The sequence below is a fragment of the Prionailurus viverrinus genome, chromosome B2, assembly GCF_022837055.1.
Source record: "Prionailurus viverrinus isolate Anna chromosome B2, UM_Priviv_1.0, whole genome shotgun sequence".
Lineage (NCBI taxonomy): Eukaryota > Metazoa > Chordata > Mammalia > Carnivora > Felidae > Prionailurus > Prionailurus viverrinus.
In genome coordinates this window covers 132,020,973-132,040,392 of record NC_062565.1, presented here as the reverse complement: position 1 = coordinate 132,040,392, position 19,420 = coordinate 132,020,973, and the positions used below count along the sequence as shown (strand labels likewise).

General features: G+C 36.8%; 1 protein-coding gene across 3 annotated transcripts in view; it reads left to right on the top strand.

Annotated features, from left to right (window-relative positions):
- SHPRH (SNF2 histone linker PHD RING helicase) overlaps window positions 1–19,420 on the top strand; it is a 94,346-nt gene that overhangs the window by 52,519 nt on the left and 22,407 nt on the right. For all 3 annotated transcript variants that reach the window (XM_047858412.1, XM_047858413.1, XM_047858414.1), the window contains exons 19-25: window positions 319–492; window positions 967–1,029; window positions 2,002–2,227; window positions 4,013–4,156; window positions 5,747–5,848; window positions 13,053–13,124; window positions 16,407–16,595. In XM_047858412.1, the coding sequence (XP_047714368.1) occupies window positions 319–492; window positions 967–1,029; window positions 2,002–2,227; window positions 4,013–4,156; window positions 5,747–5,848; window positions 13,053–13,124; window positions 16,407–16,595 (970 nt within the window). The remainder of the gene's footprint in view (window positions 1–318; window positions 493–966; window positions 1,030–2,001; window positions 2,228–4,012; window positions 4,157–5,746; window positions 5,849–13,052; window positions 13,125–16,406; window positions 16,596–19,420) is intronic.

Below are 19,420 nucleotides of genomic sequence, written 5' to 3'. Positions count from 1 at the left end.
CAGCATTAAAAAAGAAAAAATGTGGCAATCTTGGTCTTTCAAAGACACCTGAGGCAGAGACAGATTTTGCAGACTCTGTTTTAGGTCCTGAGGACGGACTATCGGAATTTTGGTATCTTTTACAGTAAATAACCCAATGTTGTTATACCTTGTCTCCTAGTAGATTGAACATACTACTAAAGTAAATTCACTCGAGGTAGGCTACGTAGAATGTTGCACAATTTCTTTGACACTTTGACGATCATTTTGTGAATTTGAGGAAATTGACCCACAGTTCTTTTGTTTGCCTTGTGTGGTGATGCTGGTGATGTGAATCAGGTTCCATGACTGCAGAGGTCTTCAGTTCTTACTTACAACACAAATGGAAGAGCTGAATAAATTCCAGAAGCTAGTAAGAGAGGCTGTAAAAAACCTGGAGGGACCTCCATCTCGTAATGTTATTGAATCAGCAACAATCTGCCACCTCCGACCAACCAGACTTCCTCTCAACTGGTAGGTGACAGGAGACGTCATGCAGTGAAATGGCATCACTCCATTATGCTAGCATTCTTCTGAGAGAAGGAACAGTGGCTCATCTAATAAAAGTTTCTTCATTTAAATTCAGACAAAAGTGGAAAGAGATGTATTATTAATGTACTTTTTAAAAAATTCTCAAGAACCACATACTGAAAACTGTGTAATATTTTTTAACGTTTATTTTTGAGAGAGAGACGGGGTGGGGGGAGGGGGGCCCGGGCAGAGAGAGAGGGAGACACAGAATCTGAAGCATGACTGTGAGATCATGACCTGAGCTAAGTCGACTCTTAACCGACTGAGGCACCCAGGCGCTTCTGTAATTTTTTTTCTTAAATGGCCTATTTGTTGTAAAGAAAAAGTGAAATATAAAATTCTAATAAGCCTCTTTTAGAAATTACATTGTTGTTATGTTTGCAAGTTATTTCTCTGATCATTTTTTTTCTTTTTCAGTTGTGTCTTTTGTAAGGCGGATGAATTGTTCACAGAGTACGAATCAAAGCTGTTTTCCCACACGTGAGTTCTCTGATTACCATCAGGAACGTGAAACCATTATAAGACTTGGTGTTTCGATTTATAAGACTGTGTTTTCCTCATGGAACCTTCCTGTGTTTTTTTTTTTTCTTTAATTACATCAATTCAGTAAACTTTGGCATGTGATCATTTAACATGCTCGGTTTTACTTACATAAAAGTTATTTCCAAATACTCATGTCATCTAATAATGTGTGATGGAGGGACAGTTTAGAGGAGTGACAGATTCTCAAGTCCAACACATTGTAACTCAGATCCCTCCCCACTATTGTGGGCGGATTACCTCTCTAAGCCTCAATATCCTCATTCATGAAATGATAATAAAAACAACACTTACCTCATTGAGTTGTTTATGAATATTAAATTTAAAAATGCACATAATTGCTTAGCATAGTACATGGTAAGAGTTCTATAAAAGGTTAGTTTTCAATATACTTTCTCCAACACAAATTTGAAGTTTTCATCCCGTGTCAAGGATTAAGGTACCCAGTGAATCATAATAGCTATGGTATAGCAAAATTATTCCTATTTTACAAACAGAAATTGAGAAAAGGCTAAGTTCTGGTCACCTTAAATAAACAGATCAACAGTGTACTTTGAGATCATCTTATCATTTTGTTGTGTTTGTTTTTCCATGGTTGGTGGTGGTGGTAGTTTGTGTTTTATATTATGGTAATTCTCATAGCTAGATTTTAGCCTGAACTTTATAGCCATTTTTTATGATGTCAGACTGCTGGTCAAGACCCTGGACAAATTTATTATTATGCCTCCAGCGTTTTCAGATTTGCTGCAGTTTCCCAGAGACTTGAAGGCATGATCTTGTAGACATGATATTGAAAGTTATTGATGAAACGTTATTGACCTTGCTACTCGATTGGCTCTGCCAGTAGGACTTTTACCATGCTCGTTACCCACTGACAGTAGTTACTGTTGTTTTGTTCTCGTTTGTTTTCAGAGTGAAAGGCCAGACTGCAATATTTGAGGAGATGATAGAAGATGAAGAAGGACTGGTGGATGATCGAATACCCACCACCAGCCGGGGTTTGTGGGCAGTAAGTGAGACAGAGCGATCTATGAAAGCATTGCTATCATTTGCAAAATCACATAGATTTGATGTTGAATTCATTGATGAAGGAAGTACTTCAATGGATCTTTTTGAAGCATGGAAAAAGGAATATAAGGTATAGTATTTTAATATTTTTTCCAATATTAAGAATTTTTCTTCTTTATATTATTACTATTTTTCTCTCTTCAGTTTTTAAAAATCTGCCTCAGAGACTTGAGGTATCATAATTTCTCTTTCCCTAAAATGTAATGGTTGTTATGAAGAATAATAAATACAATAGTACTGAACAAATAAGGAACTTCTATATATTAAATTACTAAAAGAAAGTCATTATTAAAATGAAATTGATATGAAGCCTTGTAATTTAGCTGTGAAAGTGTTTCATTCTTCTTAGCTTGATCTTACACTGCAATTCTGTGAAAGTAGAGTTTTGTTTGTTTTTGCTGTTTTGTTTTGCTTTTGCTCTGTGAGTAATAACCAAACACCAATAATTTCGAAGATTGAAGAACACAGTAAATATTTCTCACCCTACACCACTGGAAACCATTGCAGTTGATAAAGTAGAAAGTGACCCTTTATGTTTATATTTTGATAATTTTGTCATATTACAACTTTGCTTGAAATGAGATTCCAAAATTCATTGATTTTGAATTATTCTTTATATTTGGATTTGTTATCCATTATCCTGCTTTGAAGGTGAAATCTGTGAGGAAATGAAAGAACAGTTTTATTTATAATATTATAATTCCTTTTATATATTTCTTTAAAAATCTGAAGATCTTGACTTTTAAAGCAAGATAATAATTTCTATCCAGAAAGAGAAAATATGTGGTCTGTAATATCATTTCATATGTTTGGTAAATTGGGGGATAATACCTTTATAGTTGAAATCATTGATTCATAGTAAATTGTTTCTTCTCACATTACTATTCTAAATGCAAAAGCACATTAACATAGTTAATTATAGCAAGTGATCGGAAGAAGACAGTACTCTGTACAGTATCCAATTGCCCCTGCATTTTTCCTCTGCGCTTGTTTTGATGACCTCCTATGTCTGTTTTCTCAGATCTTTGTGAATTTTTTCTCTGTAACACTGCAGACTGAACTCTCGTACAGCAATGCAAATTAATAAGCTACTGTTATACACGTCAGTTGGGGTCTACCTCAAAGCATAATGTTAGTGAAGAAAGCATATCAAAGATTTTACACTGATACATTTCCATAATTTGAGAAAAATGTATAACCAAATTATTAAGAATGCGTAGATTAGTATAGCTCCAGTGAAAAGTACAGAAGAGGGAGTCCAGTTCAGAACAGTGGTTAGTCCACTGTAGGGATGAGGGAAGAATATGTGAGGGAAGGCTCGCCAAGGCATTGATATTGCTCTTTCTTAAATCGGATGTTGAGTACTCAGTTGTGTATTTTAGTAGTCTCATTATCTCATATATATATATATATATATACACACACACACACACACACACACACACACACACACACATACATATATACACACATATATGTATGTATATACATATATATATATATGATTTTGAAAATGTGAAATAGTTTATAATAAAAATATTTCTTAAAAAAATAAAGATTCCACCAGGCTAACAATGACCTACGAAGATCTATGGTGCCACCAAGATATCTTTGGGTGTTCTGTTTCTAAGATTCTAAAGACACCGTATTATTCTGTGGCCTATGGAGGTTATTCCGTCATATGTCCTCATCTTAAAAAATGGCCCCAAAATTGCTTGTGTCTTAGACACAACTTAACGAAAAAATGTGTATGTCTTAGACTTCACTGAAGACTTTTGATCATGGCACTTTTCGGTGGTTTTAACCAATCTTAATTATGTGCATTAAATACCACTGTCTTGGTGTTTTCTTTCAGTTGCTTCATGAATATTGGATGGCTCTAAGGAATCGTGTATCTGCTATTGATGAACTTGCAATGGCTACAGAACGACTGAGAGTGCGTCATCCTAGGGAGCCAAAGCCCAACCCACCTGTTCTTCATATCATTGAACCACATGAGGTAATTTGCAAGTAAATCACAGAAAAGAGCACAGCCAATAAGTGTCACAAAAATCCAAGGCCCATAGAAGAGAGAGTCAAGGCAGTGATCTCTTCTTTAAGAAAGCGTTTAATCTCTGCTCTTAGTTTAAACCATATAAAAGTGATTGGTTTTGTAGGTTAAAAAAGACAAGGAGAGAAATATCCTATCTAACATATGCGTAGAATTTACTATTTTGGTTTGTTTCTCTCCAGATTGCATATTTGTGTTTTTTTGAGCACCTTCTGTATGTCAGAATCTTAAGGTGGTCTCAGTCAGTTTTTAGACCTGTGTCCTTGCCTCAGTTTTTTCAGAAACAGAAAAAGCTTCTGTAAGAACAATCAAAAACTTTTCTTTTGCGGGGCCCCTGGGTGGTTCAGTCAGTTAAGCGTGCAGCTTCAGCTTAAGTCTTGATATCATGGTTCATGAGTTCAAGCCCACCATCAGACTTTCTGCTGTTAGCACAGAACCCGCTTCAGATCTTCGGTCTGCCTGTCTCTCTTCCCCTTCCCTGCTCACATGTGTGCAGGCGTGCACACATGCATATGCGCTTTCTCAAAAATAAATGAACTTTTTTTTTTTTTTCAACGTTTATTTATTTTTGGGACAGAGAGAGACAGAGCATGAACGGGGGAGAGGCAGAGAGAGAGGGAGACACAGAATCGGAAACAGGCTCCAGGCTCTGAGCCATCAGCCCAGAGCCTGACGCGGGGCTCGAACTCACGGACCGCGAGATCGTGACCTGGCTGAAGTCGGACGCTTAACCGACTGCGCCACCCAGGCGCCCCAAAAATAAATGAACATTTAAAAAAAACCTCTTTTTGCAATTTTCCTTTGTTAATGATGAACAGTAATAAGATAAGTAATAACTTATCTTCTAATAAATCTCTCTTTATATCCCAGGAATAAAAAATGACTCTTCCAACATTTTCTCTCCCATATTTAAAATATTATTTCCTTTATAATTTTATTCCTTGTATGTGTTTTATCTTTTAAATCTTTTTGCTTTTCTAAAGCTTGGAGACTATACCTTAGTTAAACTTAGAAATACTCATTTTTTTCTGTGTCAGCCTTTAAACCATGAATTGTAATTTTTTCCTGTGTAACCAAATTCCTCTTATTTTTATAATCTTCTGTCTGCTATTTTCTACGGGGCAAAAGAAGGACGGGGTGGCGGTGGGGATATGAGTGTGTGTGTGTGCAGGGAGAGGCTGCCTGGGTTTCATAAAATTGCTCTGACCAAAGCAGCAAATCACTTAGTTTTTCTTTATCTCATGGGTATTACTGAAAAATGGTACATAAATAGAATTTGGGTTGATTTTTATCCAACTTCAAGTTTATGGGGAAACTTCGTATTTATTGAAGTTTGTCTTCTGTAGAGCAACATATAGAGAGAGAGAGATGCCCTTTTGAAATATCTAGTATCCGTTTTTGCAAATTTGAGTTTTCATATGTCAATGGATTTGCTTAAATAGGACACCCTTAAATTATTGAGGAAGAATTGTGCATGTTTAATAGAATAAAATCTTTCTAAGAGACAGTAAAGAAGTTGTTTTGTTTTGTTTTTTTTAGGTAGAACAAAATCGTATAAAACTACTAAATGATAAAGCTGTTGCTACATCACAACTTCAGAAGAAACTTGGGCAGCTTCTTTACCTAACTAACTTGGAGAAGGTATTGTGTTTAAAAGATGCTACTTTTTCCCATGCTGTATACCTGTAAACCTTAGTGACTCTTTCCTTTTAATCTATTAGTCCCACAATTAATGGTACAGCGTTTTGTTTTTAATCAGTCTTTTTTGTGTGTGTTAATTGTATCAGTCAGAACACAAGTTATATCTACACTAGCTACACAGATCACAACAGATGATATTGTGTTATACAGATTCTACAAAGGATGTGTACTGTAGAGTATAGAAGAATGTAAACAGATTGTAGTTCAAAACCTTGAATAGTGGAAGTATTACAACATACCTCTAGGCAAAGATTACATTGTATAATCTCTCTCCCTCTCCTCTTTTTCTCTCTCTCTATATATATCTATATATATACGTCTATATATAGATGTATATATATGTCTGTATATAGATATATATACACACACGCATTCCTTAATACATAAATAGATTTTTAATTTGTTATTTGGAATTATAAAATGTTTGGAAGGCTACTAAATCAGAAAATATAACAATGAATTATTTAATGTAATTCAAAACACATTTTCTCAGTTGTGAGCAACATACTGTGTTGGACATTGATGAATGTAATTCCATTTGATTGTGAGAATAAATAGCTTTTGACAGTACCTTCCAGAAAGAGATACAATAGATTTTTGGATAGGACAAGTGAAGGAAAGCAGTAGACTAGAGTTGGTCCTGAAAACTGATACAAAATACATTTAAGTGGATCTGTAAATCCCAGTGGTGATAAAATGAAAAGTTGAACATTCATTATAAGTAAAACAGCACGGTGGCTAAGAAGATAGTCTTGGGATCCAGACAGTTCAGGTTTGGTTCTTGACACCACTATTTTCTACATGTAGGTCTTTTAAGTTATTTACCTCACTTTGCCCCATCGTAAAATGAGAATAATAACATTATCTTGCAGGACTTTCTTGAGGACTGTGTAAAGTAATATAGGAAGAGTGCTAGAGCAGTTCCTAATTTATTAAGCACTTACTAGGTCTTTGCTATTAATATTATTATATTATTACTAATATTACTATGATGACTGCTGTTATCCTGGCAGGAGAAAAAAGATGGGAGAAAACTTAAAAGTCGGTCTCATGCAAAATGCTAGCACTAGAGAAATAACATTTGGAAAAAATTTCTTCTTATTCATAAATGTGAGTTTTTTTAATGTTAGATTTCTACACTTTACATGTGAAAGTCAAAACAAAGAAATAGGTAATAGTTATAGGATATAAATCAGGATATCGATTTGTTGAATGGGTTTTTTTTTAATTAAAGTTCTAAGTAAGAATATATAATCTGCCTAGAAAACCCAATTCAGCTAATAATATAAGAAAAAAACATTTAATCTATAAGTGAAGGAAAATCAAATTAAGCTCATACCATTTCCTGCCACCAAATAGGGAAAGATTTTTAAAATAACATTCCACAGGGGCGCCTGAATGGCTCAGTTGGGTAAGTGTCAGCTCTCGGTTTTGGCTCAGGTCATGATCTCATGACTCATGAGTTCAAGCCCTACATCGAGCTCTGTGCTGCCAGCACACAGCCTGCTTGAGATTCTCTGTCTCCCTTTCTCTCTGCCTGTCCCCCACTCATGCTCTTTCTTGGTCTCTCTCAAAAATAAATAAACCAAAAAAAAATCTTTAACACTCCACAGTGGTGAAAGGGCAGTGAATAGATATTTTGTGTATTACCAATGGGAATATAAATTTATATAGCCCTTTCCCGAAAATACTTGGACATATATTAACAATTTTAGATAATTCATATCTTTTGACTCAGTAATTCTTAGAACTTTTCCTGAAACAGAAATTTGGGGGGTAAATTAGTTATGAGGATATTTATTACAACATTACACTCGCTCTCTCTCTCAAAATAAGAAAGTTGAGAGAAAAAAATAACAATTAAACAAAAAATAAAACTATAAATGGAGTATAATCCCAATTTTATGTGACTGTGTTTAGTTAAAGTAAATAAAAATAGTAAACTAAACAAATTTTCAAAATTTTCTGGCAGTCAGCAGGGACTTACTGAGCACCATTTAACATATATGCATTATAGTAGCAGTTTGAGATAGACAGAGTTGGTCCTTGGCCTCAAGGAACTTAATGTGATTTGATGTAATTTGATGTAGACAGATCATAAGCACTGATCAAATAGTGATTTAATAAGATGTTAGTTAGCAAGTCAACTAAACTTGGGAAATAAAATATAAATTAATCACTTAAAGCAGAGCGGTATACATTTAAGAGCTCTGAAGAAATTTAAAGATGAACGTGTTACACTGATGATCAGCAGTTCTCAGTATCAAGTAAGAGAAAACTGGTAAATTTCCAATAAGATTTCAAAGCATAAAGAAGGTCTCCAGTACATAAATATTGAGTCACTGTGTTGTACACCTGAAATTAATATGTGTCAATTATCTCAGTTAAAAAAATAAGTTGTTCAGAAGAAATTTTCTGAATACTAAGCAACCACATGATATCTTTAGTACCCTATTTATTTGAGGACTGCTACTTCTGTATGGGAATAGCAGTGATGTCCTGCCATTACCTTAGTAACATTTTGTTTTTAAAGACAGTAGAGACCTATAGAAGCAAAAAGGTTGAGTGAAATGACGTTCTAGGAAAGGAAGAGCTCTTTCTAGGTTAGCTGAGATTGCTGGCCATTGTCTTGCCTGAAAACATTTGCCATACCTGGGTACAGACTGAGATTAAGGTCAGTATTGCAGAGGGACTCAGACAGGAGAAAGAGAAATCAGTAGTACTTTTGATGGCCAGGTGAGTTAGTATTATATTTTGAACCTAGAGGAGCCTCAGATGCACAACAAACTTTACTCGTTTGCTAAGTGACACTTGACAGTTAGGCCTGAAGTAGAAATGCACAGTGAAATCTTAGTTTCACAGCACTCAGGAAACAGTTCGTCCCCAAGAGAGCAAGGAGCCAACAATGAACATAACAGGTCTTAACCACTGAGACATTTGAAACCATAGTGGCCTGCGTTTTTAACTAAACTTAAAACAGATCCCCAAAACCAGCTAAGTTTTTTATTGGATTGAGTAGCCACTCACCCCTTAACCTAACTGCCTACTGGGGGAGGGGTAATCCCTGTGAAGGAAAATAACATCTAATTTTGTCAGTTTGTTGTATCTCAGTTTGTTGTATATAAACAAACTAGAAAATGTAGCACACAATAAGAATTTCCAAGAAATGTGCAAGGCAGGAGAATGTGACCAGTAATTAAAAGGTAATAAGTGGACAGTCAGAGCAGATCTATAAATAATCCAGATTGTGGACATAGCAGGAAAGGACTTTAAAGTAATTATGATTAATACATTAAAGAGAGGAAAAGCTAGACAACATAGATAAAATGAACTGGAATATATACAGTAGAATCAAATGGACATTTTGGAATGGCAAAATCCAGTACCTTAAATTAAAAACTCGTTGGATGGTGACCAGACACAAAATGACAGAAGTAGTGAAATCAAGTATTGTTCAACCAATAATACCCAGTTTGAAGAAGCATATAAATAAAAGAGCAGCATAAAGTGAAAGATGTGGGACACAAGTCATATGATTGGCATACATGTAATTGAAGCTCCAGGAGAGAAAGAGATGAAATGGTACTAGAGCAACGTGAAGAAATAATGGCTAAGAATTTTCCAAAACTGAAAGGTAATATGATAATATCTTACAGATTCAAGAAGCTCAGAAAACCCCAAACAGAATAAATAATTTTTTAAACACCTACGAGTATCCTAATCAATCTGCTAGAAACCAAAAATAATGAAAAAAAAAAAAACAAAAAAACAAACTAAGCAACTAGAACTGGGAGAAAAAAAGAATAATACTTTCAAAGTAGCACCATAAAAATGGTGACTGTATACCTTCTCCTGTTGACTACACAGGGAAACTGTTTTCTTTTAGCATTTTAAAGATGTCATTCCACTGTTACCACGTTTCCATAGCTTTGCTGTGTAAACAGATAACAGTGGAAGAACATCTTTAAAATACTGTTTTAAAAAGTGAAACAAAGGGGTGCCTGGGTAGCTCATTGGGTTAAGCATCCGACTTCGGCTCAGGTCATGATCTCACCGTTTGTGAGTTTGAGCCCCATGTCAGGCTCTGTGCTGACAGCTCGGAGCCTGGAACCTGCTTCAGATTCTGTGTCTTCGTCTTTCTCTGACCTTACCCCACTTGTGCTCTGTCTCTCAAAGATAAATAAATGTAAAAAAAAAAAAAAATTATGTTAAGTAAACAAAAAGTAAAATAAAGATGTTTCTAGATAAAGACTGAAAGAATTCCTTCCCAGTAGACTCACACCACAACCGATATTAAAGGGAGTTCTTTGGACTGAAGGGAAATTATCCCAGTTTGAAGGGAACTACAGGAAGGAACACAGGTTAAGAGAAAGCATAAATATGTAGGTAAATAAAAAAGAATATTGACTCTGCAAAGCAATAGTACTGTTGTATAGGATATACATCATATACAGAACTCTGAAAGCTATAACTGTAACACAGAGGAAGAAGGTAAGCAGAGCTAAACTATTACAAGATTCTTCCATATGTTAGAAAAATGGACAAAAAAGTCAGTAAGGATATCTAACATTTGAACACTGAACAACCATGACCTAAATGACACAGACCAGTAATACCCAGCAAATACAAAGTACACTTTTCTTAGGAGTACATGGAACACTCACCAGAATAGACCTTCTGCTGATTCAAAGAACAACTCTTAAGATTCTTAAAGGATTAAGATTATACAAGATTATGTTTTCTAACTAAAGAGGAATTAAACTAGAAATCAATATGGAAAGATAACCAGGTAAAGAACCAAATATTCAGAGATTAACGACACACTCCTAAATAACCCGTGAGTTAAATAAGTCACAATGGAAATTAGAAAACATTCTGAACAAAAATAAAAATTAAAAATTATGGGGGCGCCTGGGTGGCTCAGTAGGTTGGGCGTCCGACTTCAGCTCAGGTCACGATCTCACGGTCCGTGAGTTCGAGCCCCGTGTCAGGCTCTGGGCTGATGGCTCAGAGCCTGGAGCCTGTTTCCGATTCTGTGTCTCCCTCTCTCTCTCTGCCCCTCCCCCGTTCATGCTCTGTCTCTCTGTCCCAAAAATAAATGAACGTTAAAAAAAAAAATTTTTTTTTTTTTTTTAAAAATTATGTGACAATGTGCAGCTAAGGTGTGCTTAGAGGAAATTTATAACTTTAAGTCAGGATCTGCAAAGTACTATACGTGGGACAAATCCAGCTCAGTACCTATTTTGTAAATAAAGTTTTGTTGGAACCCAGCCACACTCATTCCTTTACATATTGTTTATGGCTGCTTTCATGCTACAATAACAGAGTTGAGTAGTTGCAACAGAAACCACATGGCCACAAAGCCTACAGTATTTACACCCAGGCCCTTTTTCTTTTTTTAGAGGGAGAAGGATCATGCATGAGAGGGGGAGAGGGGCAGAGAGAAAGAGAGAATCTTAAGCAGGCTCCACGCTCAGTGCAGAGAGTGATGCAGGGCTCAATCCCACGACCCTGGGATCATGACCTAAGCCAAAATCAAGAGTCAGACGCTCAACCAGCTGAACCAACCAGGCCCTTTATGGAAAAATAGTAATTGTACTTCAAATCTAAAGAGAAGAGATGTTGTAAATTATGATAAATTATTTACAGAATGCTACATAATGCCCTTTATTATATGCATGCCTGTGGATAAACTCCCGCACTGACTTTTGGCCACGTGACACAAGCATAGAGATTTGCAAAGTATGTGCACATTAGAGTTTTCCCAACCTTGTTGCTCTTTGGAACTCTGAATCTATGTGAAGCAGCACAAGTTATCTTTCTTGAGGAGCAGAAACCTCAGCTCAGCCCTCTCTCCAGACTAGCTAGTCTTCTGGCTTCTAGACATCAACATGGCGCCATAGTGCACCATCCAGTCCCAGAGCACACAGGTGACCTATGGAATCATGAGAAGTTCATGTTTGTTTTAGCCACTCAGATTTTAGGTGGTTTGTTATATGTTATCTGAAACCAAAATCAACAAATAGAAAAAAAGAATAATTCAGCTTTTTAAAAAAATACTTATATTTTAGTTAAAGGAATTGTTTTGAACACATTCAGTTGCTGAATCTATGCACAATTTACCTTTTTTTTTTAACTACTTGCAAAAGTCAAAGGATAATCAAAAATAATTTTTTTTTAAATGTTTATTTGGTCAGTGAAACCACAGACTTACAACTTCAGTGATCTGTGAGTCATTTACTTTCTTTTATGGTTTCCTCAGCATTAAAACCTGACAATTTGGTGACCCTTTTGAAGCTCAAAAATTTTTGAAATAGTTATAAAGAGATTTTGAAGAGAACTATTATACTTCAGTATAATTTCCAGGTGAAATAAGTCTCAAATCAAAGATATTTTGCTTTGCCCTAATGAGATTACAAAAGATACTGAAAAGAAACCTAAGGAGACCTGTAAATAAATGCTGCCTCTTCCCAAGTCTATGATCACAAACCCAGTGGATGTACAGAATAAATACTATCTTTCCAGTTTTTAAGGAGCCTTTATTTCAGAATTCCAAATTACATTTTTTTAAATAATACATATTTATTTATAACAAAATTTAGCTTGAAAATAAAATTTTGAGAATTTACCTTTTATATCACATTGTGCTTTTCATTTTGCCTGCTATAATAGTCACATATATAGTAATATGATAACTTTTAACAAACTTTAATGCAATTTATTTCCTTTTTGTTGTTGTTGTTGTTCCTTGAATGTTATTTGTAAAACCTGGGAATATTAGTATTAAGTAGTTTTTTTTTAATGTTTATTTATTTTTGAGAGAGAGAGTGTGAGCTAGGGAGGAGCAGAGAGGGAGAGAGAGAGACAGAATCTGAAGCAATCTCCAGGCTCTAAGCTGTCAGCACAGAGCCTGACACGGGGTTTGAACTCAGGAACCCTGAGATCATGACCTGTGCTGAAGTCAGTGCTACCCACTGCACCAGTGCACTGAGCCACCCAGGCACCTATAATAATATATTATTAAATCACCTTAATTACTAGATTGTTTAAATAGAAATTGCCAGCATCTGCTTTTATAAATGAGTTATAAAATGCATATCAGGTTTTAAAATGCAACTAACCTAGTTTTTATTTTTTTGAACAGTCTCAAGATAAAACATCAGGAGGCATTAATCCAGAACCTTGTCCAATCTGTGCTCGGCAGCTGGGAAAACAGGTGAAATAATAATAAATATCATATGCATTTATAAAACACTTTACACTTTCAAAGGCATTTACCTACAATCTTTTTTTCTCATAACAGTTTTACATTCAAGGCAAAAATTCCCTCCATCTTAAGACAGGGCCAAAGGTTAGGTGATATGCTTTAGTGCTGCATATGCTTGAGCAGTGTTCCTCCTTAAGTGATAGGTAAAAACATGTTTCTAGAATAACCCCATGTTTTTCGTTAAAGGTGCATAGTTTTGCTTATTGTTTCCAGTCACAAGATCAAGTCTAAGTAATTTGACTTTGTCAGTTTAACATGTTTATTTGGTAATCGTACAGAAATATAGCATATATAGATTTACGTAAGGTATTACAAGGGTATAGTAACATGGCATTTACTTGGGATTATTAATATCTAGTAATACCAGGCTTTAAAGTATAAATAATATCTCTCCTGGGGGAATTTAGATGTGATTTTTACAAGCCCATTATGTCAGTTAAGAATATTTCTTTTTGAATGTTGGTGTACAAATGTCTATAAACTTAATGGCACCGTATTAGCTTTCCTCAGATTCTTTTATCCTACCAACTGTGATTTTTGAAAGTATAAATTTCTACTTTGTATGATAAATCAATGTATGCAATATTAATTTTAATTGCTCCTCAAAATTTGAAATGAGTAAAAGTATTTTTGGCTGTTTTTCTATGAACTGAGAGTAGAAAGCTAAATATATGAGCTCCACATTCTGTCCAGCAATAATCAGGAAAAAAAGTACCTTTTAGTTTACACAAGTTATGCAGAAAGTGAGATTTTTTTAAAGGACATTTTATTGATAATAAATCTTAAATAGATAGATGCTACTTCGGAAACTGAGACTAGAAATGTACAGACCCTGGTGATTTCTGAGAAAAGTCACTGGTGAAAATGTGATAAAAGTGATAAAAATGGAAAGAATCATGATGTAAGTAGTATCTTTTTTACTTTTAGTTTTGATGAGATTCATGCAACTGGATGAATCAGAAATTTTGTTTAATTTATGTCTTAAACATTTCCAGTTTTTAAAGTTCTTTCATATACATTATTTCATTAATTTTAGTACAGCCCATATTGTAGTATAAGCTGTATTTCCTACACTTAGGAGAACATTCTGGATTATAATAAGAGTAACAAAACTTTACTTTTTTAACTCTGTTCCTAGCCACAATCTGTAGGAAATCTAGATTAGCTTCCTGGTTCTCCTGTTCCCCTCCTGATTTAGAGAATCGGTCAGAGATAACTGGCTATCCAGATAATCTTTGGTTATCCAGAGATAATCCCTGGAGCCATTGCCAATTGTCTGGTCTTGGGTTTGGGCTGGTTCAGTCAACTTCCAGTCACCCCTGAGGCCCCAGCGCCAGGTGTCTCTGGTGTCTCCTGATTTGCACATATAGGTGAACTTGTCTTGTTCAGCTGTTCATGCGAAGCTGTCATGAGCCACAAAAGCTCTCTTATTGGAGGAAGTGCCCTTCACCCCCACTGGCAGTGGAGGCACACAGGTACAGCAGAGTGCTGCTGTGTCTACAGAAATGCGCATGAAACAGCTCTTTAATTTTACTGCAGCTTCAACTCCTGACGAATGACACGAGTCCCTGAGAGCACGTGTGCAGCTGAACAACGGCATGAACAGCATCAGCCAGTAAAGCCCCAAACAGCCCCTCCCCCTTGGCAAAAACTATTTTAAAAACAAGTTGATATGCCTCATTTTTCTCTTCCCTGACTGTGAATTCTTTCCTAAGGGGCTTCTTAGTCTGTCCTGCAAAATTCCTCAGGTGGACCCACCCATGCACCTTCTTTCCATGCACATCCATATGTGTCCAAATCCTAGAAAAATACAGCTTAGTGCTTAGGGACCTAGTCACTCATAACACTGCTCAGTTGTTGTTGTTGTTCACCAGGGGAGAAAGTTAAATAACTTGCATAAGATGTACAGCTTTCAGAACTGACATCTCACCTAAAGCCAACAGACTTCTGCATCCCTCATGGTGTCTCCATGGTATATTCCAAGAGTCAGAATTACTGTACTTTTCTTGAAATAGGGCAAAGGGGTATCAAAAACGTCTTTTTATTTATTTATTACGTTTTTTTAATGTATCCAGAACCACTTTTATTTTATTTTTTAAATGTTTTCTTTATTTTTGAGAAAGTGCAAGTGGAGAGGGGCAGAGAGAGAGAGAAAGGGACAGAGGATCAGACGTAGGCTCTTTACTGACAGCAGAGGGCCCCATGTGGGACTTGAACTCACGAGCTGCGAGATCATGACCTGAGCCAAAGTCGGATGCTCAACCAACTGAGCCACCCAGGTGCCCCCCAGAACTGCTTTTAAAATAAATGTGAGAGACTAGCCCATCTCATTATCAATATAATGATTACTGTAACATGTGAAGTTGTAAATCCATTTAATGAGTTATATAGAATATACTGATGATGATATTATCCCCAAATTAATGTTGTTCTCAGTCCTTCCATAATATCTGCTGTTACAGTGCTAAAAGAGTAATTTGCAGAGGCGCCTGGGTGGCTCAGATGGTTAAGCGTCCAACTTTGGCTCAGGTCATAATCTCACAGCTCGTGAGTTCAAGCCCCACATGGGGCTCTGTGCTAACAGCTCAGAGCCTAGAGCCTGCTTCCAGTTCTGTGTCTCCCTCTGTCTCTCTCTGCCCCTCTCCCGCACTGTTTCTCTCAAAAATAAACAAACATTTAAAAAAAATTTTTTAAGAGTAATTTGCACTCTTCCTAAATACCGAAATGAGAACACCAACTTAGAAAATAATGGTTGACTGGCTGTTATGCTCACAGTTAGTGTGAGTGGAACTAAAGACTATGGAAGCTTACTCTTGTTGGACTAAAAAATAGTTAATTTTAATTTTTTTTTTTTTTCAACGTTTATTTATTTTTGGGACAGAGAGAGACAGAGCATGAACGGGGGAGGGGCAGAGAGAGAGGGAGACACAGAATCGGAAACAGGCTCCAGGCTCTGAGCCATCAGCCCAGAGCCCGACGCGGGGCTCGAACTCACGGACCACGAGATCGTGACCTGGCTGAAGTCGGACGCTTAACCGACTGCGCCACCCAGGCGCCCCAAAAAATAGTTAATTTTAAAGTACAACTTAGCATTTATGACTTAAAGAATATTAATGTCCTAAAACATTTAGGAAGTGAAATGACTCCCTTCTCCTTTTAATATGTTTATACATTGGAAGACATCTTTGATAGCATCTCACTGAGGTATGTTCTGTGTGTTTTCTTTTCCAGTGGGCAGTACTGACCTGTGGACACTGCTTCTGTAATGAATGCATTTCAATTATTATTGAACAGTACAGCGTAGGGTCTCACAGAAGCTCCATTAAGTGTGCCATCTGCCGCCAGACCACATCTCACAAAGAAATCTCGTACGTCTTCACCTCAGAGAAAGCCAGCCAGGAAGAGGACATCCCTGTGAAGGTACAGTAGGTTAAGAACGTGTAGAAGCATAGTCAGAGCAATGTAATAGGAATCCGTAACTAGCAGTGAGAGCATCAAAATCAGAACAAGGCTGGCAGAGTGACTATGTGGAAACCACTGTTCCTGTCCGTAGGAACACTGCCCAAAAGCCTCAGCTTTACCATCTTTCCTTTCTGTGTGGGAGAAACACAAGAACACTTTTTCAAACATGGCTAGCCATCGTCAGGTCCACTGTGGCAAGCAAGTAACATTTTAGAATTTCAGTTCTCCATCATCTTCAATAATATTTCTGTCTACTACAAATATAGCTCTGATTAAATTAGAGATTTACTTAAAGAAAGCTTCTTCCTCATTCTTTCATTTACCCTAGATAGCAGGGAAAAGGGGTGAGCCCAACATAATTGGAAGAAAAAATACAGTGGTTGCTAAAATTAAGACTGTCACAAGAAGGAGATAGTATACTTTTTTTTTTCTTTTTCATGTTTATTTACTTATTGGGGGGCAGGGGTGGGCAGAGGGGAGAGAGAGAATCCCAAACAGGCTCCTTGCTCAGCGCAGAGCCCAATGCCAGGCTCGATCCCACGACCCTTGATCATGGAAGCCTCTTGGGGACTCAGTCGTGACTTGAGCCAAAATCAGGAGTCAGATGTTTAACCGACTGAGCCACTCAGGTAACCCAAAAGGGAGATAGTATACTTTCAAATGACATGGATTGGTATTTCATGATATAGCCAAAACTTGGCTTTATTTTCCTAATTTCTCCCATGCTTCATCTAAAATTTTAAGAAAGTGACGAGAATTTGAAATCCAAATAGGATCTGTACTTGGATTTTCTGTCTAAGGGGCATCTATTTGGTAACAAACCTTTACTAGAATTCTTTGTTCTTTGTCTTCCTTAAACATGCTTTTTTTTCCTCCCTAACCAAACTTAGACAAAGAACAAATCAATATATGATTGTAGCAGGGAATAGGGGCCTGAAGGAGTAGTTGAGAGTTGAAAATCCTTATTTTTAAGGATTGTATTTTTTGAAGAAAATTAACTACAGGTTGAAACTATGAGGAGTTAGGCAGGTGGTAGGATTCCGCCACGTGAAAAAAGTGTGGTTGAATTGAAGAATATGTAATTGCTGTTTATTCCTACTATTATTTGAGTAAAACCTGAAAATGTCAGTCACGTTGCTCTCTAGTGTGTTGAGATAAGCAGAATCCCGACGTTGAAATGAACTTCCTTTCATTCATTCATTGATTCATTCATTCATACCATATGTGTTTATTGGATACATTGTGTGTGCCAGGCAGTGTACTGAGCCTCACTGATACAAAGTACATTTCTGAATAAAACGGACATGATTGCTGCCCCCGTGGATTTTACAGTTTGGCGATGTTGGGGAAGGAATTTGAGTTGGAGCAGGAAGCACAGACAGTACACAGATAATTGATATATTAGAATCATGATCAGCCCTACAAAAGAAAATCAAACCTGGCTCCTCTGAGGGAATGACAGTTAAATAGATGTCCAAAGAATGAATGAATGAACCCAGCTGGGGTGAGGAGAGAAGTGAATTAGTGGGGAGGAGGCTGCAGCCAGAAAGAAACCAGCAAAAAACAATACATAGAACGTCTATACACAGAATTCTATACATAGAATACATAGAATGTCTGAGACAAGAAGAAACTCGGTGGAAGTCAGTGGCTGCAGTGTAGAAGGCACAAGGGACAATTGAATGAAATGCGTCTGGAAACCAAAAAGGGGCCAGAGGCTGAGGGGCCATCTGAAGATTTGAGAATTTTCTTTTCATATGAACAGAAAGGCATTACATGTTATAAGCAGAGAAGTATCATGATTAGATTTGAATCTTTAAAAGATGCCTTTCCTTGTAGTGTGGAAATTAGATTAGCAGGAATAAAAAAGAATGAAAAAACTTTGGAGAGACCGGTTCAGGAGGCTGCGGCAGTAGCCGTGGTGGCTTTGATTAGGTTTCTGGTCGTGAAGACAGAAGGAAGCAGATCTAGTCATGAGATATTTAAAGTAAGGTGAATGGTAAGGTAGAATGCTGGAGGAGTTGATGAGGCAGACTTTGTAGGTGACCCCCTGGTTTCTGAAGTCAAAAATCAGGTGGATAATAAGTAGTACAGTTGCCAGTAGATGGTATTTGGAAGAAGGTATATTTAAATATGCTGTGTTTGAAATGCCTAAGATACTCAAGTACAGCTGTGCAGCACAGCCACTGGCATAAGTGATGTTGGAGGCTGTGAAAGTGGATGAGATTACCCGAGAAGAGACACAGAAGTTAGCTTCAGACCAGGTCCTGTTAGGACTCCAGGGCTGTTTGAAAGTTGAGTAAAAGGGGAGGAGCAGAAAAGGAGACCAGGAAGGAACAGCTGGGGCCATGGGTAGCTGAGGAGCGTATGCTGTCCACAGAGGCCACAGGAGGACTGCTTCAGTGAGGAGGCAGCTATCAGCTGTATCAGTGATGTTGAAGGGGGCTCAGCCACTGGGGACCATTTTGGCTAATGAAGGGCATTGACAACCTCAGAAGGAGCTCTTTCCCTGGAAACGTAGAGGCAGAAAACAGTTTAGGAGGGAATGAGGAGTGAACAAAAAATGAGTAATAGAGAAAATGCCCAGATATTTTATAATAAATTTAGCTATGAGGTAGAAAAGAGAGAATTATAACCAGCAGGAGATACAAAGTGCAGAAAGGGGGGTTGTTTTGTTTTAGGGTTTTTGGGGTTTTTTTTAAGATAAATGTTCTGGAGTATGTTTAATCTCTGGCAAAGAAGGATAGTTTGAAGATATAAGAGAGAGAAGGGATAATCTGCAG